Source organism: Manis javanica, chromosome 17, assembly GCF_040802235.1.
Source record: "Manis javanica isolate MJ-LG chromosome 17, MJ_LKY, whole genome shotgun sequence".
In the NCBI taxonomy this organism is placed as follows: Eukaryota; Metazoa; Chordata; class Mammalia; order Pholidota; family Manidae; genus Manis; species Manis javanica.
The window spans coordinates 46,897,027-46,922,231 of NC_133172.1; the positions used below are offsets into that span (position 1 = coordinate 46,897,027).

Sequence of the window (25,205 nt, forward strand, 5' to 3'; positions counted from 1 at the left end):
TTTTCTCCTTCCGTGCGGTCTGGGTTTCCGCTTCCCTCCCGGGCGCGGGGTGAGAGGGAGCGAGGCCGATTCTCGGCCCCTACCGCCGCCGGCATGTGGCCCCCAGACCCGGACCCGGACCCCGAGCCCGCCGGCCGCCCCCGGCCCGGCGCGGCCGTCCCCGGGCTCCGCGCCCTCCTGCCGGCGCGCGCCTTCCTCTGCTCGCTCAAAGGCCGCCTCCTGCTGGCGGAGTCGGTGAGTGCGGCGCGGGCGGCCCCGGCTCCGACCCCGGCCCGGCCGGGCCCCCTCCCGCCGCCAGGCCGTGGGGCCGGAGTGGGGCCCCGGGGGCGGCGGCCGCCGTCTGAACGCCCCGCTCGGCCGACCTCTCGCCGAGCCGCGCGCAGTTGGGCGAAGTTGGGCAGATTTCCCCGCGTTTCGACGGGCTCCGCGCGCCAGTCGGAGGCGAGGCGGGGCGCGGAGCTGGAAGCCTAGCCGGGCGCTGTGTGACCTCGGGCGCCTCCGCCCCTCTGGGCCCCGGTTCGGGCCTCCCTCGCGGGCGCTCCGCTGCTCTGGCCCTCCCGCCACCCCCGGCTGGGCCCCGGCAGGAATCTTCCCGCTCGGTCCTCCACGACACCGGGCCGGCTCGACGCGCTTTCCTGGGCGCAGGGAGCTCCGGTCAGGCCTCGAGCTGCAGATTGGAGGCCGAGTGGAGTCCGGCCCGCCGGGAGGAAGGGGGACAGAGGAGAGTGTAGGGGGATCTGCCAGAGTGCGGGAGGCCCGGGTCGCACTGTGGGGGCGCGCAGGCAGACGCCACCCCCTCCCTCCCGCTCCCGCAACAGCCATCCCCGGCTGCTGGGGGCGGGAGCCCAGCGGGTGACTTCATCCCCCTCCTCCCTCCCTCGCGGGGATCCAGCCGCCCCGCCCCACCGAGCTCCTTCCTCTTTCCTGCAACCCCCACCCCGGCCCAGCGCCCTTTGTCTTCCCCGACACTCTGAGAACTCCCGCACTGCCTGCCTTTGGGCGTGGGGGTTGGTGCATGGTCTCCGTGAAGGGAAGGGCCGACGAGGCTGGGTAGAGGGGAAGCGGGAGGAGGGAAGAGCACTCGTTACTGAGATCCCCAGCAGCTTGACATTCGCTGTCATAATGCCCACTTAGCAGACAAAAAAGCCGAGGCTCGAGCACCCAGGGGATTTGATAGGTGGGGCAGTAGAGGGTGACAGCAAGGACTTGGGGCTGGAATCAGAAAGGAGGATTCTGTCCCAGACCTCTCGTTTGTACTGCCCAGGGCAGATGACAGGAGGCAGTCCTAACACCTTTTCTGCCCCTGGGGTCAGCCCAGACGTCACTAGCCCGGCACCTGCCTGACTCCCAAGTGAGGCGCCCGGGCCCAGGACACACAGCCCACACTCCAGGAATCACCTGGTTGGCCACCCCAGTTCCACGCTGGAGACTGATAGGAGCCACTTTTGCCAGAAGCCTTGAATCCATTGTTTACTGAGGGGGCCCTAACCCCACCCACTCAGACCTACCTCATGGGTGGAGGGCTGCTGGCCAGAGCATAAGGGAGGAGTGTAGCTGGGTGTCAGGAATTCAATTCTAGGAGGAGGAAGACAGGAGGAAGGAAGGGTGAGGGGTGGGCACTGAAGATACCGGGGCAGCTACTCTAGGCCCCTCCTGCCTCCCTCTGGTCACCTCCGGTTGCCCCCAGACCCAAGCAAGTGGAAAGGCTGACATGGACAGGAAGAGGGAGGAAGTGGCCCCCAGGAATCAGGGAATGAGGAACAGGAATCAAGAGGAGGATCCCCAGAATCGGGCTTTGGGTATAGGGGAACAGAAGGGGAGGGACACTAGATCAGCCCTTAGAGGAAATACAACAGGAGCTGTGGTCAAGGCTGGGTCAGGGTCCCATGGCCTTGTCTTCCAGGGAAGTCCTGCAGCCACTCAGCCCCTCTCTCTGTCTTAGTTTCACGTCTGTTTGTGTTGGGCTCAGCTACCTTCCTGGTCATGTTCAAGGCAGATGTGGGTACCCTGGGGATTCCCTGGGATCTCTGCAGCTCATTTGCCTGAAGCAGCCACAGTGCTTCCTGTGGGGCATCTGGGTGTACTTTTGGGGCCCCTGGGGCCCACTGAGCTACTCAGCTGTGGACACGCTCAAACTCAGCCATAGTGACAAACCAGGACAGATAAAAGCCAGCACGCATCAAATAGGGTTGCTTAAGAACTCCAACTCAACCAACCCTGGGTTCAAATGCTGGTGCCCTTTTATTAGCTGTATGATACTGAAAAAATCACTTCACCTCTCTAAACCCCGGACTTCTCATCTGAAAAGTGGGCTGTGAGCAGCACCTGGTGCATGGGTGGTGTTTGTGAGGATGCAAGGAGGTCCCAAAAGCCTCAGCAGACATGGGCATAGTGAACAGTCCCTGGAACTAACTGGGTACCTTGGCATCCGTTCTCAGCCATAGTGCATGAGCAGAGCCACGGAGAACATTTCAGTTTTTACAGGTCCTCAGGGTGAATGACACAGCAAGGAAGTATCAGTGTCAACAGTCCCTCTCCTGGATGTTCTTTTTTTAAGAAAATTTGCAAATATGTGGAAAAGCCAAAAGAGTTAATACTGTTGCCACCCATATACCCACCACCCAGACTGCACAGTTAACACATTGCTGTATTTTGCTTTATCACACAACTTAGCCATCAATGCTTTATCACATAACTTAGCCATCAATCCATTTTTTTATGCAAATTGCATAAGTTAGTACATATCACTCTGAACACTTGAGCATGCATAGCATTAAAGTTCAAGGTTTGTGTATTGTTTTCAGGTGAAACTTCATTCGGTGAAAAGCACCAATCTTAGGTGTTGGGTGTAATTTTTAAAAACTGGTTCCTGCTTATTGGACTGCCTTTGACACTGCTTAGGTTTGATTTGCCCCAGTTGGGCATCATCTGAGTTGGGTATATTCTGCCATAGAGCTTGTTGGGGTTGGGATGGAGGTGGTGAGCAGCCGCAGGAGGTGGCCTCCTGGGGGACTGGACACATGTGGGAGACTGGAGCCCCTGACTGGATCCTAGCACAAAAGTGCTACTACTCCTGGTAGTGGTTTGGGCCTGGAGCTCATGACAGGAGCTGGGGGACTGTGGACAGGTTGCCTCCCCTGCTGGAGCTTCCTCTATTCCTGCAAGACCTGGCTCAGAGGCTCTGACTTCTCCCTCCCTCACCTCCAGGGTCTCTCGTTCATCACTTTTGTCTGCTATGTGGCGTCTTCAGCATCTGCCTTCCTCACGGCGCCTCTGCTGGAGTTCCTGCTGGCCCTCTACTTCCTCTTTGCTGATGCCATGCAGCTGAACGACAAGTGGCAGGGCTTATGCTGGCCCATGATGGTGAGGGCTGGGTCCCAGGAGCAAGGAATTGGCTGGCCATCACCTGCGTCATGCACTCAGCCCTCACCCTTTCTTCAACACCCATGAGGGGCTGTTTGCAGTTGGTTGGAACCAGGCAGGTGGACCTGGCTTCAGATGATCCAGGCCCCAGTGCTCAGCAGCTGTGTGACCTAGAGCAGGTTGTGGGACCTCCCAGCCCTTCAGTGTCCCTCTGTGAGGCAGGGACCCCCAAGCTGCATCCTCACCCCTGGCCACCAGGTGGCGCTGGTGCTCACAACTGCGCCGGCAGGAATGAGCCTCAGTTGCAGGAATTCAGTCCATTTCCATATGGGTAGGGCAGGTTAACTGAGGACTTGCAGTGCCTGCCCGGACCTCAGCCTTCTGGCAACTTGTTTTATCACCTGGGAGGGCCCAGAGCACCGCCTCAGAAGGCAACTTGTTTTATCACCTGGGAGGGCCCAGAGCACCGCCTCAGGCTTTGCTGTATGAAATGGGTCAAAGAGAAGGGACAGCAAAGGCTGCACTTGAACCCTCGTCTCTTCATATCTAGAATTCTTCCTGATGGGGCTGCACCTGTGTCCCCAATTTAGAGACAGGTAAGGAGAAACCACGATACATAAATGGATCTGCCAAAAGTATGTGGCAAAGCAAGGCCCAGGGGCAGATCTCCCCATTGGAGAGCCAGAAGGGAGCAAGTGACAAGGTTTCCAACTTCCTCCTCCCCACCGAATGGGGAAATCTGCGTAAGTATACAGAGCAAGTGCCATTGGGTGAGCTGCAGCCTGGTGTATATCTCGTCCACTGGGCAGGGGTAGGAGTGGGGCTGGAAGGACCAGGGAGTGCAGGTGGTTCCAGGACAGGATGGGAGTACCATGGGGGACTGGGAGTATGTCCAGCATGCCAGGCCCATCTTTCTCTGGGAACAGTGGGATTCCAGCCCAGTGCCTGCCATGGTGACCTCTGGAGCCCCTCTTCTTTGCTTCAGCTCCCATTGGCCTCTTCCATGCTCACAGCAGTGTGACCTCTCTCCCCAGGACTTCCTACGCTGTGTCACAGCAGCCCTCATCTACTTTGCCATCTCTATCACAGCTGTCGCCAAATACTCAGATGGGCCTTCCAAAGCAGCTGGGGTAAGTGCCCATCCAGTGGTACCCCAAATTCACCCCATCTCTCCTGAAGCCCCACATCCTCCTCAGGACACCCACTTAGCAGCTGGGGTACATTCTCACCCTGCGTAGGCCTCCTAGGCTTTCGCATGGATCTGAGATCCCAAAGTCCTCTTAATTGGAGATTTTCTCTTCCCCAAGTGTTGAAAGGCCAGTTGCCAAAACAGCTTGTTTTCCTACTTGTCATTTATGGGAGGGGTCTGTTCTTGCCAATCCCAGCTGCTTACCCAAGCAGACAAAAATGGCCTATGAGGCCAGGCAGCAGCTTCTCAGACAGCCCTCCCCATTCCCAGGCTCCTGGACCAGGGCCTTCTAGCTCTTGCTGATGTACCCCATCCACCCTGTCCCCTGCATCCCACAGGTGTTTGGCTTCTTAGCCACTATCGTGTTTGCAATTGACTTCTACCTGATCTTTAACAACGTGGCCAAATTCCTCAAACAAGGGGACTCCGCAGACGAGACCACAGCTGACAAGGCAGAAGGTGGGTGGGCACCTTGTGGGTTTTCACCTGGAAACTGAACTTCTCACCCCAGGATTGTGGCTGCTCTTCCTTGGGAACACTTGGCTAGTTTGAGGCTGGAGGGAGAAGCATTTTGTCTCTCCCGTGGGCAGGAAGTATTTTCGCAGCCTGGTTCTCATATCCCTTCACGCAGCATTGGTCATAAAGCTGGTCCTGGTCCCCTTAGGGACCACAGGGCCCCCCATGGCCTCAGCCTTCCCACAAAGGGCAAGCTGAAGGTGTGTCCCACACCTCCTTGGTGAGACCTTCCCTGATGAGCCCCCAGGGCAGCCAGTCACTTCCCATCAACTCCCTGGGCGCTGTCCACGGGCTGCAGAGTGGCCACCTGCCCCGAATCTGGGCCTCCCACCCAGTCTCACCTGTCCATGGCTTAAAAGCCAAGAAAGCAAGCTCTCGTCCCTATCCACAGCACCCAGGCCCGTATTGCTTTTTATATCTAAGGGAAGTGCAACAGACATTTTGGCCCCTCAAGCCATTCTTCAGCTCAGAATGGCTATGGTGACTGCCTAATTAAAATAGAAAAACACACACTGCAATTTGAATGACTGGTTTTCCATCCCTAACACCACAGCCATAGCTACATGTGACCTCCGTGGGTGCTTGTGTTCCACACAGGACTGGGCATGTGGTGGGGGCCCTGCAAAGGTGCATCAGGAGGCACCACAGCTGATTTGGAGCTTGTAATCTCCCTCAGGCCTTCCTCAGCCACAGCCCAGGGGGCCTTCTGCCCAGGGAGGCCACCAGAGGCAGCCCCTGCTCGGACGGGCAGGAGCTGCAAAGCAGGTGGAGGTTCCAGCACAGAAATGCCAGGGAGCCAGGTGCTGACCTGGGATGGAGTACCCAGCTCCATGGCTCTGTGGCCTACAGGCCATTTACTGACCTCCCCCCTCCATATCCCCAGCTAAGTTTTAAATAGAAAGATGTCAGCTCTTTGCAACTGAATAATTTAGTTATCTGTTTGGTTCAGCACCAAACACCCCAGCCTGGTGTTCCCTGATGCCTCCTGGGCCCTTGTACCAGCATGTTGACCCAAACACCTGCTGAAGCTGCTATGTGCTGCATCCTAGGGGTGTTGCAGATGGACAGGGCCAGACTACCAGCCCTCAGGGAGTTCAGCCCAGACAGGAGTTAGACCCAGAAACAGAGTGGTGATGTACATGTAGAGCATGTAGTGGGGCAGGAGGAGCCAGAGTAGATGTCAACCCTAACAGCAAAACTGAACCTAACAGATGTCGGGATAAAAGACCTGAGGGAGGCCCACCCTATGAGCCAGCCAGGAGGCTGTGATGGTGACCTCGGAGGTGGGTTTTGATGGGTATGTAGGAGGAGGCAGGCGGAAGAAAAGGGGCAGGTGGAGGGTGGACGACAACAGTATAGAGCAAGTGCTCTCATCCAGGTTAACCTGAGGATCAGCAGTAACAAGGCTGGAGAGGTAGACAACCGTGCCTGCAGGCCCTGCCTTGGAACTCGGCTCCCCACTGAGCACCTGCTGCTCCCAAATAGGACCCAGCGGTTTAGGTTAATGAACCAGCAGACTGTCCCAATGCTAAAAATGGATGATGCTCATCTCATCCCATCCCATCTGCAGCTAATACCCAGGTTTATGGAGGTTCTCTAAGCTCACCTATGAGCCTGCAACAGTATGAGGACCAAGGAGGATTCAAAGGGATGGGCCTCAGCCAGGAGGGGATATTCCCTCCCTGAAAGTAGCAGTTGGCACTGGGACTTGGGCAGGAGGGTTAATGACTTGAGTGCTTTTTCTTTCTGGGGTGGGAGGATTCCAGAAGGCTCTACAGAATAATTTTTGCCACTTTTAGGAACCCTTGAGTGACATCTCATAGACAGGCCCTTAATGTCGTAAAATTGTTTCTGACCACAATATAAAGTAATGATTTGGGCAGTGGGGGATTGAAACTATAAAATGGCTAAAGAGAGGCTTCCTGATTTTCCAGTCTAGTTTACTAGACAAATATATAGCTGTTCGCACCTTATCCTGCTGAATTGCAGGATGAATTTGGGGTGCCAGTAGTACAACCCTGACAGCCCCATGTAAGAACGGCCCCGGGAGACAGGAAGGCCTAGAACCCCAAGGGAGAGGCAGTTGGGCTCCTCACCTCCATTTGGTCACACTCTGGACATGACAGCAGCTGCCTACAGAGGGTCCCAGGCCTTCACACCAAGCAGGGCCAGACTTCACACCAAGCAGACACCACCAGTAGCAGTCAGCTCCGGCCAACAGCCATGCTGTGCCTCTCAGAAACAGCTCCCAGGCACCGCTTGCCTAGAAACTGCCAACCATCCTCTTTCCTTTTCTTTCAGAAGAGAATTCTGACTCCGACTCAGACTGAAGGCCTGGCCTGCCCTGGCAACCTGAGCCACAGGGGCCTTCACTCCTGTACCTTCTGACCAGGCTGGCTGGAACGTGGCCCAGGGACTGTGTGTGTGGGAAGAGCGGCTGTGACTTCCAAGCAGCAGGACTGCTGATGGAGCTGGTCTCCTCAGAGCCCCAGAGTGACATTTCTGAGCCCAGCATACAGGATGCCCCTCGCCACCCCGCCCCCCCGGCTGAGCTCTAACCACTCTGCATGTGAGGGTACCATGAATATCCTGCTACTTCTCCTTTCTGTCCCACAAACCTAAAACTCTTTAACCTCTCTGCCAAAAATAAGCACAAGGGGACAAAGCAGATAAGAGCCTCCTTACCCTATCACAGGAAGCATTTCACGCTGCAAGGCAGGAGGACAGGGGGATAAGTAAGACAGAAACCACTGCAGGGCCAGCCCACCAGGTCCGGTGCTTTTTGTCTGCATCTAGTGCCCCTGCTCATGCCAAGTACTTCGTCAAGAATGAGCCTTCTGAGATCATTTTGTTCCAGGAGCACCAGTACCCTCTCCATTCATGAAGCAGAAAGAAAACTGACCTTTGCCAATCATCTAGGAGTGGGGGCGCTTGGTGCCCATAACTGACACCTCACACCCTTGGAGACCACATCTTCGGGAGACATTTTCAAAGAAAAGCTCGCAGACTAGCTTACCAGGTCCAAAAGATCAAGGGTACCAAACGATGAATTAACCGACTGTCTGGGGGAGCTGGGCAGGCCCAGCCAAACCTTTCCCCTGGGGGCCACCAGTAGGTGAGGTTCTCAGGAGCTCAGGCCAATGTGCTTCTCGACACCACAGTAGGTCTGACCACGAGGCAAGATGTGCCTTCTGTTCACCCAAGGACCTATGCTGTGTAATCTTCACTAGGATTTTATAACTTTGTATAATTCTTTTTATACAAATCCAGCTCTTAAATGGCTTATCTTGTATCCCTTGAGGCCTCATGAATGAGCCAAAGTTCTGGACCCACGTTTTGGGCATTTGTAACCTTTTACTTTTCTCTTGCATGTGAATCTCCTACCCTGAAAAAAGCCACAGTGGATTAAACCAGACTGACTACCTGCTTGGAGTATGTGTCTGAAAGGCTCTACCCCACCTGGAGCTATGCTTTCCAGGGTCATGCGCATCATGCATATGGGAATCCTGACAGCCCCACATGGCAGGAACCACACACCTGCCCTTGCTCCCTGCCCGGCAGCCTGCCAGTGTCTGGCGTGTGTGCTCTTCCTGACTCCTTACGCAATCCTGTTTCACAGTCCAGGAAGCTGATAAAAGGTTTGGTAACTTGCCTGGGTCACCACAGCCTCTCTGAGGAGGCCCAGGGCCCTCTCACTTTGAATAGCATCCCTGGGAGGATCCTTGGTCAGGACTTGGCCCAAGTCGGTGGGAAGGATGAGGCCTCTGCCCGACTTTCACATACAGCATGTCCTGAAAATAAGCATAGAAGTTGAAAGTGTGGAGGCCACGAGGGGCATATGGTGGGAATTTCTGCTCCACCTTACTAGCCAGAGGGAAGCCAGACCCGTCACCCACATACCTATACTACAGAGGCCTCAACCTGGACTGTTTCAGCAACTGGGTTCACAGCATTTGAAGGGGTGGGGAGGTAAGCTGGAGCACACAGAGATGATGCCATTTTTACACATCCGTTTATTAGACAAGAATTCCTTGACAGTTTAATATAATATTAGTGATTAATGTTGAGAAAATTATTTCCCTCTACATACAAAAATACATATTTGAACACTATGAAAACAATCCAGACAAGTACCATGAAAAATTGGTCCTTCAAAAGAAAGGGAAAAATCATGGGTAATGCAAGGCTTTGTCTACTTTCAGGGACAAACCAACAAAAGCAAAGGCTTTGGGGCCCCAAAACCACTCCAAAGGGATGGAGTCAGAGCCGAAAGCCAGTCGGAGCCAAGCAGCGCCCACCCAAAGACATACGTGTTGGTTCAAGAAGCCAGGATGGGAATTGTGACCATCTAACAGCATAAAGTTTTTGCCCAATGGGCATCACCTCGGAATGCCCCATGGCTGTGATTAAACTGTTTAAGGTAACACATTTAAGCAGCAGAATGTAATAGTTATTAACATTGCCCTCAAAAGTCCCACTGGGCCAAATACCAATTAGAAATCATATTGGAGTTATTAGCCATCTGACTTCCTTTTAAGAAAATAATTACATATTCTGACCCTTCAAAGGACAAAAAAAGGTGCTAGTTTTATGTGTTAATAAATCCATTCATTCATTTTGCAATGGCTCAGCTAGTTTACTCAAGATCACTCTTGAGTAGACATAACTCATGGCCTACGGGGGTAGGAAAGCACAGGGAGCAGCTGGAGTGCTGTGTCTTGACTCATCAAGCTCCTCACAGCAGGGGATCAATTCTGTTCATGCTGGAAACCAGAAAGGGTCACAGAACCCACCCAGGGCATCCACAAACCAATCTGAGGTCAGGTGGGAGGTGAACCAGAGACCAGCCAGAGGCCTCCCGGAAGACTGTCTCCCGCAAGCAGGGAAGCCAGGCAGCAGAGCTGGGGGGTGGCCTGGGCTGGTCCTGGAAGAGCCCCCAACCAGAGAACACCCTCTGGATCACGTTCTGCAACAGTGGGGCTCTGGACCGTTTTAGAACCAAAGAAGGCCAGGAAGTCATAGCACTGAAGTTATGCTCTGTTCTTTTTATATGGAAGCACTTTCCTCTTACTATCTGAGGTGAGCAGTGGCTCTCCAAACTGCCCAAGTAGTTAAAAATGCCAAATGCAATTATACTGATTAATAATTATTTCACAGAAATATACTCTTACTCTCAGATTGTTTAAGCAGAAAACGAGATGCTGGGGAGAAAGCAGCAGCAGAGCAGACAGAAGAACAAGGGTTTTTTTCCTTTTCTTATTTTTTAATACGTAACAAAGTTTAAAGGGAAAATGGCCAAACCTCAAAACTAGCATCACTGAAAGCAATATTACAAGGACACAATCTAAAATCATGCTACAAAAAGTGTTATCTGGTTTAACTAAATGTACATCTTTTCTTCAATTCCATGATTGACAGAGTGTTTATGTGACTGACACACGGAAGGCACCAAAGGTGAAGTGATTATTATTTGTCTTGAAATATACAAAGACAATTACCTACTTTTGGGGGAAAAAAAAGAGACGTACCTGTAATAAATAGTTGTGTTTTTGCCATGGGTTCCTGAACCCCTACAAATTTCAACATATACAAATAGTTTCAATCCCTAACATTCTCTTAGAGGGAACCACATCAAAATTAAGTTATGAAAAGCACTGGTTTTATCCACATACATCAGTTTCATCATGAGGATTTGAAAACTCAGTTTTAAATGGGTGATGGAGTGAAGGTTGGAAGCAGGAGGCCCCTCTGCAGAGCTGGGCCAGACTGGGGGGTTATCCAGGCATTCTACCCTCGCCTTCCCCAACCCTTGGACCAGCTAGTTCTCCTGTCCATCCCTGAACACCTGCCTTCCTCACTTCTGTAGAGAGTGGAATACAGTCTTGAAACCTGCAAAATCAATTCTGGAAAAAAAACAGGAAGCACCCAGCTCTCAGACCTGGCCTTGCCTGGCATGGTCACCACGGGTCCTCATTTCCTCACTTCCTCATTCAGCCCACAAAAAGGGCTCAGATTTCATAGGTTCAGACTATTACTGAATCTGTACAAACCATTATCAGAATCAATTGTGTCACACCTTCTCTCCTCTTAGGCACAATTATGAAAAGAAACTCTGGTACTTGCCCTAATCCCATCAACAAAACTGATTCTGGTAATTTGAGGCAAGTCCCTACTCTAAATTAGAACCATGGGAGTTCTCATAGCTCACTAGAGTGCCGGCTATTAACCCCTTAATGAAGGCTCTCAGGCCTTTGTGTATAATGCATCCCAAAGGAAATACACCACTCCACGTGTCTAGATAGCAAGTCTTGGCATAAAAAAGTGTAACAAACTAACCGTTGGAAAAGATATACTATTCAAGGATCCATAATCTAAGCTTTATTCTAGGCAAATTGCCATTGATTCAAATTGAGTGGGCTTGTGGGTAGCTTTTTGCTTTACTGTTATGTTTCTGGAATGAGAAAAACTAGAAAGGAAAAAGAAATCCTCAAGGCTGAGAAATTATATCTAAATGTATTAAAAACATAATCTAGACCAAAGAAGGGAAAATATATCATGACCCACTCCTCTGTTTCAAGCCTAAGACTGTATAAATGCCCTTTACTGGTATGAAAACTCAAACAGAACATTCACTTTCAGGAGGGAATTCTAGATCCAAAAGATATAGATGGTACATTCTTTTAGACACAGTTTCTAAAGAAAAGTAACATAAAAGTCCAAATATTTCAAATTACTTTCTTAGACAATACCTTATGATCTCAACAATGTCTGCTGAGCAGAGAAGAAACACACAATTTTATAAAGAGCCAGGGAAGTTTACAAAGCCCAAGGCAGTGTTCTTACTAAGGTGGCATCCAAACCAGAATCTGATTCACCGGTCCAGACCTGCAAGCTCCAGAGGTCAACACCAAGTGCCTTCCTGGAGCAGTGAGGCACACCAGTCCCAACATTCAGCTCTTGGCTCTCAAGCTGATTCCAGAACAAAGCCCTCACTTTTCCAAAGACAATGGGATAATAAGACAGTTAACCAAGGACACTGTTTCAAGACTGCTGGAGTTGGTAACCACATCCAGTGTCACAAGCAGTCTCATGGCCAAGGAGTCTGGGGGTCATGGGCCTCCTCTTCCCTCCTCCTCTCACCTCCCTGACCTGCCCCTGCTCCCACCTCACCAGCCTCCCACCTCACTGACCCTGGGAGTGGGTGCTGTTGAGAGAGAACTCCTGGGTTCTGAAAACTTCACCAGGAATTCAAAAGGTGTCTGGAGACCTCAGAAACTAATGGCAGTCCCTGGAGCAGGAGGCAACTCTTTGCTCAAGAGAATCAATGAGCAGCAGCCTCAGCCTAGAAAATGTTTTTGTCTTTTGCCACCAATTTAATGTCGTCGTGTTTCCTGCAAATAAGATAAGGAGAAAATGAGAGTCAGGCAGTGGGATGAGGACTCTCTCCATGGTTGCTTTATTTTGAACACGGATGGCACAACGTGAACCACTTAAATCTTACTGCCTTTCAGAATCATTTCTAGAATCAGCCACATGTTGTCTCCACACTCTAATCTGTGAGGACAGCTTCTAAGAACTACCCACAAAAATCCTGCCCAGCCAGACTTGGCCCACCTCTCAGACACTTGGAGAGGTGAGGGGTTTCTTTCTGACCAGCATGTGAGTGTCTCTAAGAAAAGATGAGCTTGGGCCACACATGAGGCATGAAACATACAGGGGTCATTCCAGGCTCATTCACTGCAAGCAAGAATTCCCATACCTGTGCAGACTTAAAAGAGTTAGTGCCTCATCTTCTCAAGAGCCCAAGTCTTAATGACTTAGAAAGCTTCTAAGAAAGGCAAATGAAACTGCAAATTTTTAAAGTAGGAATGTTTTAAACTAAGTCACAAAGCTCTTGCCAGAAGCATCCAACACAGGATAGAGGTTGCATATACTTCATGCCTACCCACAGGCGTGAGCCTTTCCACCTGGGGACGCTAATGGCGTTCACAGAGCTGGGGGTGCTGTCCACCCCACAGAGCCAAGCACTCACAGCTAGGCAGAGTCCTTGCCAGCCTCCCTGAAGCCAGGCTGGGCTCTGCCCATGTGGGCACTTCAGTTCAAGCTGCCAGGGAAGACACACGTATTGGGACTGGGCAGGCCACTACGTTCATACCTTTTTATAGGCGAAGGTATCTCTACAGGATGACCACTGTTGCCGCACAGAAGTAAAGTCTACAGTAAGATAGTTCACTTTAAATCACTTCTCTTAGTAAATTTTCATCTGCAACTGCCTTTGTGTTTCTCTGACTTTATATAGGGCTAACAAGCATCTTTCGGCTTTCATTATTGTAATCTCTCTGTGTGTACAGAAATGGTTTTTCCCTCCATGCCTTCAGCAGTGTGAAGGGAGGATAAAGGAAAATCAGAGAAGAAAAAAACGACATCAACAAAATCTGTGCCAAGGTAAACTTTCTCTGAAGATGTCAGTGTTTGTATCCATCTAAAACCAAAAGAAGTTCCACCAAATGCTTGAGAGTTTCAACCATACAGTCTCCAGAAACAAATTCAGATGTACACAGCAACTGGAGATCCCTTCAAGTTTGGCACAAACTGTGAAAGCCAGTATCATCCCACCAGAAAATTGAGGACCACTAAGATTGCCTCAGACTTAAAATGCCCTAAACCAAACTGACATGGTGCAAATCGGAACTATTAAATGCAAAAATACACTTCCTTCCATTTCTAAAACAAAAGGTCCCGTTAAGACCCCCATATCTAGATTCTCTTGTCTGCACACAGAGGCAATGTAAGAAAAACACAGGTGTCTTTACAGGCGTCCTAGACAACCATATATCTTTCATGACTTCTCGCCACCACACCTACCTATGGGTAGGTAGGACTCTGCATCATGCCAGCTAGGGTGGGCCTAGCCATTTCCGGTTGTAGGGGAGCTTATTAAATATAAAGAAACATATTTACAAAAACCATGGGAGAGACTCATGGCACAAAGGATATTAAATAGTTACACGGACATAAATAATTCAAGATTCTAATGCAAAGACACAGCTTAACTCCTAAGTCCCTCTGGCACAAGGTGTCATCACTTTTATCCTCTGTCAGCATTTCCAGTTTCGGTGGACTTCAGAACATTTCTTGCGACTGACAACACACACTCAGGAGGCCAACAGACTCCTTTTCACCACATGATAAACTGGTTTTATTGAAGCGACTTGGGAAAACTTGGGCAACTGTCCTGCCTGAGTGGTATTTTTTTTTTCCAATCTCACTTCAAAGGCAGCTTTTTATTGAGGCCAAGTAACATGATTCCCAGCAGGAGACTTCTGATAATGTTCAGGGTGGTCCTTCCAAGAGGGCCCCATTTAATGCAAGGTGAACAAGTTAAATGAGCCTCGAAGTCTTTGTGTCCCTGCTTCTAAATGGAACTCTCAGAGGGGGATAAGCCCAATCCTGACTATGCAGACACACTCAACAAATGCAAAATACATACATAAAATGAACAGATAAAATCTGGATGTCATAATCGCCTCAAAAATCTTTACATGTAATAGGTTTGGGTTCAAAGTATGTGAAGCATGATTTGCACTGCCTCACAACACATGTAGGAAGAGGGCTATCAGACCCGCTGGGCAGCACACCAGGCTGAGACTAGGCCTGGCTGCCCTCTGTGGGAGCAGTGGGGAGGTGAGCTGCCACCAGACCAGCTGGGTCTGAAGCAGACAAAGAGCCTGCACATGTGGCCTGGGCCACGGCCCCAAAAAGGACTGGAGCAGAACTTAGATTGTACCGGGTGTTTGGTTCAGGAGCTGACGCCTAACCTTGACTCTTCAGAGAGCACAGTACCATTTCCTGCAGAATCCCCAGCCTGGCAGCATTACCTGGCCAACCCCTTCACACTGGGCAATCAGAATGCAATGCCATGCAGGCACAGAAGGGTGCTTTCTCACATGCTGCCCTCCCACCCCAAGCACACAGCCACAGTCTGTGTCTTCTTACACACTCAGTACATGACCAACGCTGGGATTGTAAGATGCTAGCACAACATCCTGGGGATTCTCCATTTACTGCAAAAGCTTCCCACCAGCATTTAAGCGTTTTTTTCCTTGGTGAGGAACATGGAACAGGAGAGCTAGAGTGAAGTCTGTAAACATTAAATACGGTTCAAAAGAATGAAAACCTGACAACTTATAACAATTTTTCCATAAAAGATACAATTAGTCTCCAACACGAAACAAACAAAAATTAACTACAGCATCATCGGGGCTCATTTAACTTGTTCACCACAATAATCTTCACTTATCAAGAATCAATTCAAAACCTTACATAACTAGAATTTTTCCCAACATCTTCCAAGATCAATGTTCATAGTTATGACCCTGAGGCACAAAAACTGCAGTTCGTGCCTTCTGAAACAACAGGAGAAGACGCGTCATGGTGCAGATTCAAGTGTTTTCAAAGTCTAGACACATCTGCTTGGAATCCTGTTAGAACTCTTCTCAGGCATTTGAAAACTAGCACACACCCCCAAACTACAAGTGTGCCCCCGCCGTGGTCTGTGAAGCCAGCACATAGGCAAGTGTTCTGGCTGATGGAATGGACTGTATTTCTTCCTTGGCATTTACCTGAGAAGGTAAAATTACAGAAAACCTGCAATTTAACCTCAAGGTATTATGGGTAGGTAGGAAACTGAAAAACAAGATGGTCCCCATATTCCCAGAGGAAAATCTGGGATTCAGGGAAGTGATTCATTTGAAGAAGAATTAAGTGATTTCTTAGCAGGGTAGGAAATGAAAAGTGACCTTCCCGCATACTAGCAGGTCTGTGGAGTTGTCCCAAGAGGACATCAGCTTTTCCCATCCCCACAAAGTCCAGACCCAGCAAAAAGCTCCACCAGCACACTGCCAAGACCCCAGCGTCGCACATGGCTTTCCGTGCCTGGCTTGCTGTCTTGATGCCCAGGTCATGGAGGAGGATGGGTAGGGAGGATCCTGGCAGAGACTAAACGCTGGCCTTGAGTGCACTCTGGGGCTGCCCAGCAGCAGCTGCTGACTGACTGCTCCAACCCTGTCCTTTCATTCCTTTATTTTTCCCCCCTCTTCTGGCAGCTCCTATTTAATCCAAAGTCTTAACTTGTCACAAACACAGATGACAGGGTGGCTGAGAACAGATGTGAAGCCTGTGCTAGGGACACTGAAGACCTAAAGTGGACATGGTGGCCAGTGAGGCTGGCTGCTCCCGTGACAAACAAACGCTGGAGAATCAGGACTCTCCCACCCACCTCTGTCTGAACAGCTAGTTGTGGGGGGCTCCCTGCCTCAAATACCTGCCAACAGGGCCTCTCTGAAAACCCTTTCCCAAAATAAACTTTTACCAAAGAGGACAAAATTCAAATTTATCACATGAAAATCTGACATAATGACGGAAAGAACTTGATTGAAAGGATGGGTGAGAGGGAGGAAGACTCTGGCAGGTCCTCATGTATCCAGGCGCTGGATCTCGGGGCGACCGTCCACATCTCTGGACTCTGTGCGGGCTCGGATGTAGTCATTGGCGCTCTGCTGGTGGATGCTGACTCTCCATTTCTGCACTGCCAGGAAAGTGTTCACCGCATACATGGCAGTCGCCAAAAAGCCAAATATCTATAAGACAAAGGCACAGTTAGCCCTCAGGCACATCAGTCATCCATCTGCTATCTTACAGCAGCTTACACTGACCTGAGCTGTGCGCAGCCTCTTCCAACTGCACCCCTAACGCCCAGCCCCACTAAATGCTTAGCTGCCAGACCAAGGGCAAGTCCAAAGTCATATGATCCACATACAGTCCTGTCTGACCTGAAGATAACCTAAGGTTTCTTTTGAAGCATTTTAGATCTTTTTTTTTAATAGAAAAAGTGCCTCTTTTATAGCACCTTCATAGCCCCTAGTCCCAGGTAAGAAAATACAATGTAGATAAAATACCATGTAGACAGAAAAGCAGGGTCTCATGAGTGAGCTCCAAATCAGGCCATGAGGCCTGACATTCCACAGCAAGCCCCCACCTGCTGTCCAACTGCCTCTCACCTGGGCAGCTCCAGGATGAGAAGCCTTGAAGTTTTTAGTATTTGATAACAACTGATGAATCTACTGAGTGAGGCCTGGGGAAGCAGCTCATTTCTATTTGTTATAAACCTTTTAACCCTGCCCATTACAAAAGCACTACATGTTTATAAATACAGGACAATACAGAACTACAGAGCATAGAGAAGAGAAGCCTTCATTATCTCCCTACCTCATAGCATTCTACCTTCAAGAAGCAAAAGGTCACCTGACTGCTAAATGGTGTCATCACTGTGTTCCTCTTCACTAAGAATCCCCACCCTGGCAGGTAAGGCCCTTAAAACAACAGACAGTCAGGACTCTGTTGAAAACAGACTAAAGCTGTGTCTCAAACTTATGCATGCATGAGAATTACCTGATGGGCTCATTGAAACACATTTCTGATTCAGTAGCTCTGGGGAAGCCTGAAAGTGGCATTTCTAACAAGTTTCTGGGTGATACTGAGGTGTCATTCCAGGGACCACACTTTGAGAACCACAGCACTGAAGGTATTAGGCCCTCCACTGGCCCAGTAACATCATTAGCAAAAAAAAAAAAAAAAAGTAAAGGAGAATGAGGAGGGCACATGGAGATAGAGGAGAACATGTCACAGACAGTGTACAAATCAGCCCGTGTTTTAGCCATCTGAATTAGCTTACCACGGCAGCAATTTCTGCTCCGGTTTTGTGATTTAAAGCAGCCAGTACAATCGAAGCAATAAAGAAAAAGAAAGTGCTGAGTCCAGTGTTGACCAAATCCTAAAGAAAAAGATAAAATAAAATCACTTGAGAAGAATCATTTCATGCTTTGCCCGAAAAGCAACTGAAGAACTTTGGGGGTAAGAAGCATGATACCCAACCTCTCTGATGGCTCCATATTTTAGTCTTGATGCCCCAGGATTATTATTGGTCACACAAAGGAAGGCAAAGATGGTAACAGTTTACGATGCTATCTGATAAATCACCGCAGAAAAATCCCCATTTCAACCAACCACATTACCATTTCTTAATGACTTAAAGAAACCCAAACTGCTAGGCAGGAAGCTAGACATTAGCAGGAGGAAGGATCTGACGACCACAGGTGTCTCCAACTGTTAGGACATTGGCAGGAGGAGGGGTTCGATGACTACAGGTGTCTTCAACCAGTAAGAAAACATAACTACTGAGCTGTAATTCAGCGCTTGTTAGCATGGATCGCCCTGCCTAAAACCCCCTGCAAACCACATAAAAAGCAGCCCTCCCTGAACACTGGGGCCTTAGGTCAGACATTAAGTCGGGCCTGCTCTGATAAAGAGCATCATAAACCTGCTTGCTTCTTTTCTTGACTTGGGTTTTACTCAGTCCGGCTTCCCTGTGACACCGAACCTAACTCTTTCCAACAAAACTGCTAACCCATCATAGTGACTGTAATGGGGTGTGTGTGTGTTGGGGGGGTGGGTACTTGGTGAAGGGGGGAGCCTAGTAAACATAATGTTCTTCATGTAATTGTAGATTAATGATAACAAAACAACAACAACAACAACAACAAAAAACACTGCTAACCCATCAAGGACATGCACACTAATCACCATTCAGAGTTCTACTGTCATCTTTTCGAAACATGTCCCAATCATTTCGGCATGGTCCAAACTCCCAAGAGCCCAGAATATACTGAAACTGGTGAAATTCCTTCCAACATCCCCTCATTCATTTGTGACATTTTAAGCACACTGATTTCAGACCTAGAGAACAAACTTAACCAGACCTCACACTCTCTTATGCATGGTTTTCCAAGCCTCTCTGTTGCTAAAGCCTAGAGGATTTTCTCCTAAGCCTCTGGCAAAGTAAATCAGGTATATATCCAATGCCTCAAAGATTTAGCTCCTGTCTTACTTGTGAAGAGGAACACAGTACAGTGATTAAGAGTCACAGCCAGCCTAGGGTCGTAACCAACAATGACTTTGGACAAGCCACTTAGCTTCTCCATATGAATAGTACCCCTTCCTCCTGGGGTTGTTTTAAGGATTCAGTGGAATGACGAACATTAATTGCTGAGCACCATGCCTGGCCCACAGTAAGGGTTCCCTGCACATTTATTGCTACTTCTGTTATTACTACTTTGGCATGTGGCCCCCAACAGCCCGGGTCATACCAGAGTGCTGCTATGATCTCTACGGAGAAAGAAAACCCAGGCAAATCCAGGGAAAATCCTCAACTGCTAAAATGCCAGGGTGAGCATACCATCAACCTCAGGTGGGTCATCCTGGCTGACCAAGGTCCATGTTCTCTTCTTAAATACGCTAAAAAGCAATGTTCACATCACAACAGTACTGAGCCTGGGCAGCAGGCCCCACACAGTCCTGACAGGGCTTTAGCACAGGCTCACACTAAGCAACAAAATACTGCCTAAGAAACTCCGCTCAGAAATGTCTGCCAGCAGGGCAGTACTCAGCTGTGACCAGCATTAGGTCAAGGCAAATTTTTCACACATTCAAATCAGGAAGTGTTTGATTACACTCAGCTCTGGGTAAGTGGCTATAGGGAATAAAGAAGACTAAAATGTGTTTTCCAAACCAAAGACCAGGTTCATGTTATTTGTTTATGAAATCCACATTTAAAAATTCACCTTAATTTGGTGCAAAATGGTCTGAGTGTAAGATGCTCATCATGATATTATTTAAAATAGTAAAAAACTCAAAACAAACCAAGTGCTCAAAATAAGGGATTTTTTAAATCAAATTATTATTTCCATAAGGAACACCACACAGGCATTAAAAATGATATGGCTGTGTACTTAACACAGAAGAAATTCTAGATATGTTAAATGAAAATGCATGACTTTAATGGTTCCATTTTTCTCCATGCATATATGTAAAGATAGTCTAGAGAAAATAGTCTAGAAGATTATACCCAAATATTATAAGTGGTTATCCCTGGATGAGTTGTATCATGTATGATTTTTTTAACAGCTTGAGATATAATTCATATACCATACAATACATGCATTTAAATTGTACAATCACCATCATCCAATTTTACAGCATTCTCAGCACTCCAAAAATAAACCTCATACTTATTAGCAGTTAATTCTTTAACCCTCCCCTAATCATAGGCAGCCACCAATCTGCTTTCTGTCTCTATGCATTTACCTATTCTGGACATTTCATAAATCGAATACTGCTAAAGTTTGTCATCAACTAGCTGAGTTCCTTGGCCGTGAAACAAAATCAAGGCTTATAGATTCATCTTTTATATTAGGGGATACACAGACATGCCCTCAGATGTGGGTTTTGGGTTTGGGGAGTTTTTAGTCAACACTGGTAGTTTCTTTTTAATGCTTTCATTGGGACATGTACACTATCAGCCACATACTTTCTAGTCGGCCACAGTCATGTTCACTTGTTACAGTCTCACATCAGCCACTTTACGTCCCTGTCTGGCCTCTAAAACACCAGAGGATGCAGCCCCTCCTCCTGCTACATGCTGACAGAGGAAGGTCACCTTCACATGCACAGGCTCTGGGTCTCTGCTTCACTAACATACCATCCAGTACAGGTGTGGGCCCTCCTAACTCCAATTCAGACCAATAGGATCTGACCTAGAGGGTGCTAACTTGAGGCCTATTGCCTGTATCTGGCCCACAGATAAGTTTAACTTGTATAGGGTTCAAAACAAATTTGAATAAGCCAACACTTAACACCAGAAGACTGCACGCAGAAAATTAACTTCTAAAAAAAATAATAAAAAATAAAGCAAAACCTAACTTCCAGCTGCTCTTGAAAAGTTGTCCTAGAAGTCCCCTGAAGCAACACCAGTCGGCTGGGGCTGAGTTGGAGAACCACCTCCTCTGGCTCCCCGACCTCCAGCCCAAATTTTCACTTGCCCATTTACATCATATGCCCAGCCCAGAGGACCTCAAGTCTGTAGCCCTGCTGGAGTACCACAGAATGGGCTATCCCATAACATGCCATACCCTTCAGCACTTCTGTGTCCTGCAAGCACCTATTCAACCCTCAGGGCCCAAATGGAATCTATCACTTTCTCTGAACTTTCCCTGAATGACCTCCTCCTGGCCTCCTGGCTCTGAGGACTCCACCGCCTCCTTGCCTGTGTTCTGCCAGGCCTCACACAAAACTGGATCGTACTGAGATACACACTGCAGGAGAGCAGCCCACAGTCTACCCTGTGCTTCCAGTTCCCAAAACCTGGTACAAAGCAGATGTTCATTTAATGTTTGCCAATTTATTATATGATTACAGATGCAAAATTTGTAAACAGAGTCAGCCCTGGGCTGTCACTGCAATCACTCCTGTTAGAAAAGAGCATAAAACCTAAATGTGATTTATTCCCACCAGAAGGTTTAAACATTTTAACAGTAAGGTATTACTGTTACAGTGGCCTATAACAAAGGGCCACGTGGTGGAAGCTGCTCAGGCTGAGAGTGGGAGTGGGAGTGGGGGAATTGGTAAGGGCCTGGCTATACCTGTTTGAGTTTTTTTAAACCTACCAGTAAAATTAAGACAAATGTAAGGGAAAGAAATAAAGGGCTTAGACATCCTCTGGGAAAGAATGTGAACCCTGTAGTACTCAGCCAATGAGGAACTGGGGGGGGGGGGGGATTCGCGTACTAGGAGATAAATTACTGGCGCCAATCTCCCCAAGTGCGCCTGCTCACTAGACAGCCAATGCTTGCAAGACCATCATTAAAGCCTCGCTCCACTGTTCTCTTTGTCTCTATGTCCACTTAATTGAGTTTGGACCAGTGAGTGTGTTTCACACACTCCCAAGCCACTGAGCTCTGCAGCCAGCTCTATTCGCAGCTCTACACACAGGTGAGAGGGAAGCTCACAACCACTCGGTCCACACTGTGCAGCAACTTGTGCTCAAATGATCCCAGTACAATGCGGACAATCATAACACTGCCCATAGTGATCACTACCATCTATGGAGTCCCTATTGTGCCAATCATATATATATAACTTCCACATCTCACTGAATCCTAACATAATTATGATCCAAAATAACTGTAAGGCAGGACATGTTATCTTGTTCTACTTTTACAGATGAGGAAACTGAGTCCTGGCAAGGATGAGTGTGGAGTAATGAAAACCCTGTGTTTGGCCTTTGTCATGGGCTCCTAGGAATTTCCTGAGTGACAGGAGTGTCTTTTGTCATTAATGAGCCCGTTTCAAACAACCCAGAGTTTATGCTAATGAGGTAAGTCCCTGGAGCCCCCAGATAGTTTCAGGGTGGGGTCTGGTTACCAAAAAAACCAACCAGGAGACCCAAGGATTGACACTTTGAGCCCCACTCCCCCAGTCTACCTACAGGGAGGGGAAAAGGGCTGGAGATGGAGTTCAATCTCCAAATGGCCAATGACTTTAATCAATCATGCCTACATAATGAGATCTCCATAAAAGCACCGAATAACATGGTTCAGGGAGTTTCCAAGTCAGTGACTATAACCACATGTCAGGAGGGTGGTGCACCCCAACTCCATGAGGACAGAGGCTCCAGCACTTGAAACTCTTCTGGACCCTGCCCTATGCATCTCTTCCATTTGGCTTTCCCTGAGTTGTATCCTTTATAACAAACCAGTAATCATAAGTAAACCTCTTTCCCTAGATTTTAAAATGTTCTAGAGAATTAACAAACCTGTGAAAGGAATTGTAGCAACTTTCAAATCTGCAGTTGGCCAGGCAAAAGTTCAGGTCACCAGAACCCCATTTGTAGCTGGTGTCTGAAGTGGGGGCAGTCTTGTGGGGCTGAGCCCTTAACATACATAGTCTATGCTAATTCCGGGGGTCAGTGTCAGAATGGAATTGATCTGCAGGACCACAGTTGGTGTTGCAGAATTAAAATTGTTGTGAAAAAACTACATACGTTTGGTGTCAAAAGAAGTGTCAGGAAACACCATACAATGAGTTACAGCCAAGGCCTCAGGGCTCTGCAAGTGTCCCCTCTGGGTGAAGCAAATTCCTCTCAATTCACCACAGCCCCCCAGCCTTCTTAGATCAGGAGAAGTCTTACATCTGGGAAGAGCAGGGGCCACCAAGAACACTGAGATAGAGCACCACAGAGGAAAGAACAGGGCCAGAAGAGTGTGGGGTGACTGGAGGCAAGAGCAGAGAGCATGGCAGGAAGGACTAGCACATACTACAGGCAACGTTTAGTGGGTAGATGGGAGAATAACCAGAGGATCCAGAAACATGTGATCCCCCAGTGATCCTAACCAGAGCACTTTCAAAGAGCATAAAGTCCAGGCAGTGAATTGGGGAAAGAGGCAGCAGTTGTGTTTGGGAAGGACACAGGAGAGACTTTTGAGGTGTTGATATTATACTACCATCTCTATCATTTTTCATTAAACTGTACATTTACTTTTACAAACTTTTCTGACTGTCCCATTTGACAATAAAACGTGAGAAAGGAGGGATTAAGAGGTAGAGAAGTAAAGAAGACATGCAGAGACCTTCCTCCTCTTTACATAGTTTGTCTGAGTAGGCCTTGATTGGCTCTGAATGCAGGCTTTTAGTGATCAGAAGGGGATGCAAAGACAGAGGGGAGGGACAGGGCGGGTTAGAAGGCCTGTGGCACTAAACAAGGGAAACACAAATGGAACACACGGGTATGTGGGCTCCTATACAGAAAAAAAAATCACAGAATAAGTCTCATTCATTAAAAAAAAAAAAACTAGCAGAATCTTTCTGATTTCATCAAATTATGATTATATAAAATAGATACTTTGTACCTGCCGCCTTATTTACCATTTCTCACGAATATTTGTGTCAACCAAGGTTCCTGTAATGAGCCATTTTTCTAAATCTATACAAATAACACCCTATTTCACCCATTAACTAGCTCTGTTGGGGAGAAAAATACTCCCACCGCCTTGGTGAGGAAAGACAACACACCCAAGGCCCTCTATAGAGACGTGATGAGCTGTGAACAGCCCTGAAGAACTCACTTTTTCTCCCCTCCCAGAGAACGGATGGCCCGAGCTCCCACCAGTAAGTACCATCTCCTCAAATTAATGCAACTCACATACTCTTTTGTTGGATAAACATGTAACTTCATCTGCTCGAAAACAGTGGGCAATCCAGAAAGGAACCCAAAGGATAGGAAGTGTTGTCAGGTAACCACATCCCCACCAGGCATTTCACCCAGCCAACAGCATCCAGAGGAAAAGGGTGCATTATTAACTTTCCAGTGAAAAAGACACACTTCGGTATGACTAAATAATGTGGTGGTCAACAGTGGCAAGTCTTTGATGATTAAAATAGAAAAATCAGAATTTCAGAAAGCTCATGAAATAGGTATCTCTAGGGATAAAGGCCAGTATGAATTAGTTAGAAATCTGAAATACAGTCTTTTAACAGCTTTATGGCTGTCAAATGAGTAGATATGACAGAACCAAGGGAGTGAAGTCAAACCTAGTGAAGTCTACAGGAGAAAGATGTGGCTGATAGACAATGGCTTCTTACTCAGGGTAAGATTAATATTTCTCATACTGGCATAACTGCCCACTGGCTTCAAGTGCTTTTGTATACATTGTTGTACTACACTGTTAAAAAAGAACCCTATAAGAAAAATATTATCATCTCCACTTTACCAATGGCAGGACTTCACCAAGGTGGGACTCTAAGTGACTTCCCCAGGGTTTCAAACAGCCCTAAGAGCCACCTTGGGTTTGAACCCAGACAGGTCTGTCTCATGAAAGCCCTTGGTCTTAACCTTCCCAGCAGATGCTTCTTTATCAAATTTAAGAAAGCCTTAGAAACACCAGGATGGGCACACCAATGGATGAGACGATGACCTTACCCACATGGAGCTTGCATTTTGGTTGGGGGAGGTTTATACGGTTCTCTTACACTGTCAACTACACTATCAATTTACATCACAAGTCTGTAAGCATTTCTTATGGGTAACACAAACTTTATCTTAAAGATAGCTGAGGCATTAAAACCTGTCACAAAAATTTAGACAAAACGCCTCCAGTATGAAAATTACAGACCAATATCCCTGAAGAACACAGATGCAAAAATACTCAACAAAATATTAACAAACTGAATTCAAAAATACATCAAG

At 48.1% G+C, this 25,205-nt stretch overlaps 2 protein-coding genes across 3 annotated transcripts in view; one reads left to right on the forward strand and one right to left on the reverse strand.

Moving 5' to 3' along the window:
- Window positions 1–93: 93 nt before the first annotated feature.
- On the forward strand, window positions 94–8,492 carry CMTM3 (CKLF like MARVEL transmembrane domain containing 3). 2 transcript variants are annotated; one of them, XM_037025359.2, is made up of 5 exons: window positions 94–234; window positions 3,208–3,363; window positions 4,398–4,493; window positions 4,891–5,011; window positions 7,370–8,492. In XM_037025359.2, exons 1-5 carry the CDS (start codon window positions 94–96, stop codon window positions 7,396–7,398), a joined length of 543 nt encoding a protein of 180 aa, XP_036881254.1. In that variant the 3' UTR covers window positions 7,399–8,492. The 2 variants fall into 2 exon arrangements, with proteins under 2 accessions (XP_036881254.1, XP_036881255.1); XM_037025360.2 differs by lacking the exon at window positions 4,891–5,011.
- A 571-nt stretch (window positions 8,493–9,063) lies between these two features.
- The window catches only part of CMTM4 (CKLF like MARVEL transmembrane domain containing 4), a 76,613-nt gene continuing 60,471 nt past the window's right edge, over window positions 9,064–25,205 (reverse strand). The window contains exons 3-4 of the mRNA XM_073225896.1: window positions 17,802–17,900; window positions 9,064–16,707 (exon numbers count right to left, since the gene is read on the reverse strand). Coding sequence (XP_073081997.1) covers window positions 16,543–16,707; window positions 17,802–17,900 — 264 coding nt within the window. The 3' untranslated portion in view covers window positions 9,064–16,542. The remainder of the gene's footprint in view (window positions 16,708–17,801; window positions 17,901–25,205) is intronic.

Excerpts from the sequence above, each read along its gene's own strand:
- CMTM3 (XM_037025359.2), top strand. The coding sequence starts at position 94 with ATGTGGCCCCCAGACCCGGACCCGGACCCCGAGCCCGCCGGCCGCCCC. Across the intron at positions 3,364-4,397 it reads GCTTATGCTGGCCCATGATG|GACTTCCTACGCTGTGTCAC; the intron begins GTGAGGGCTGGG and ends CTCTCTCCCCAG. Across the intron at positions 5,012-7,369 it reads CACAGCTGACAAGGCAGAAG|AAGAGAATTCTGACTCCGAC; the intron begins GTGGGTGGGCAC and ends CTTTTCTTTCAG.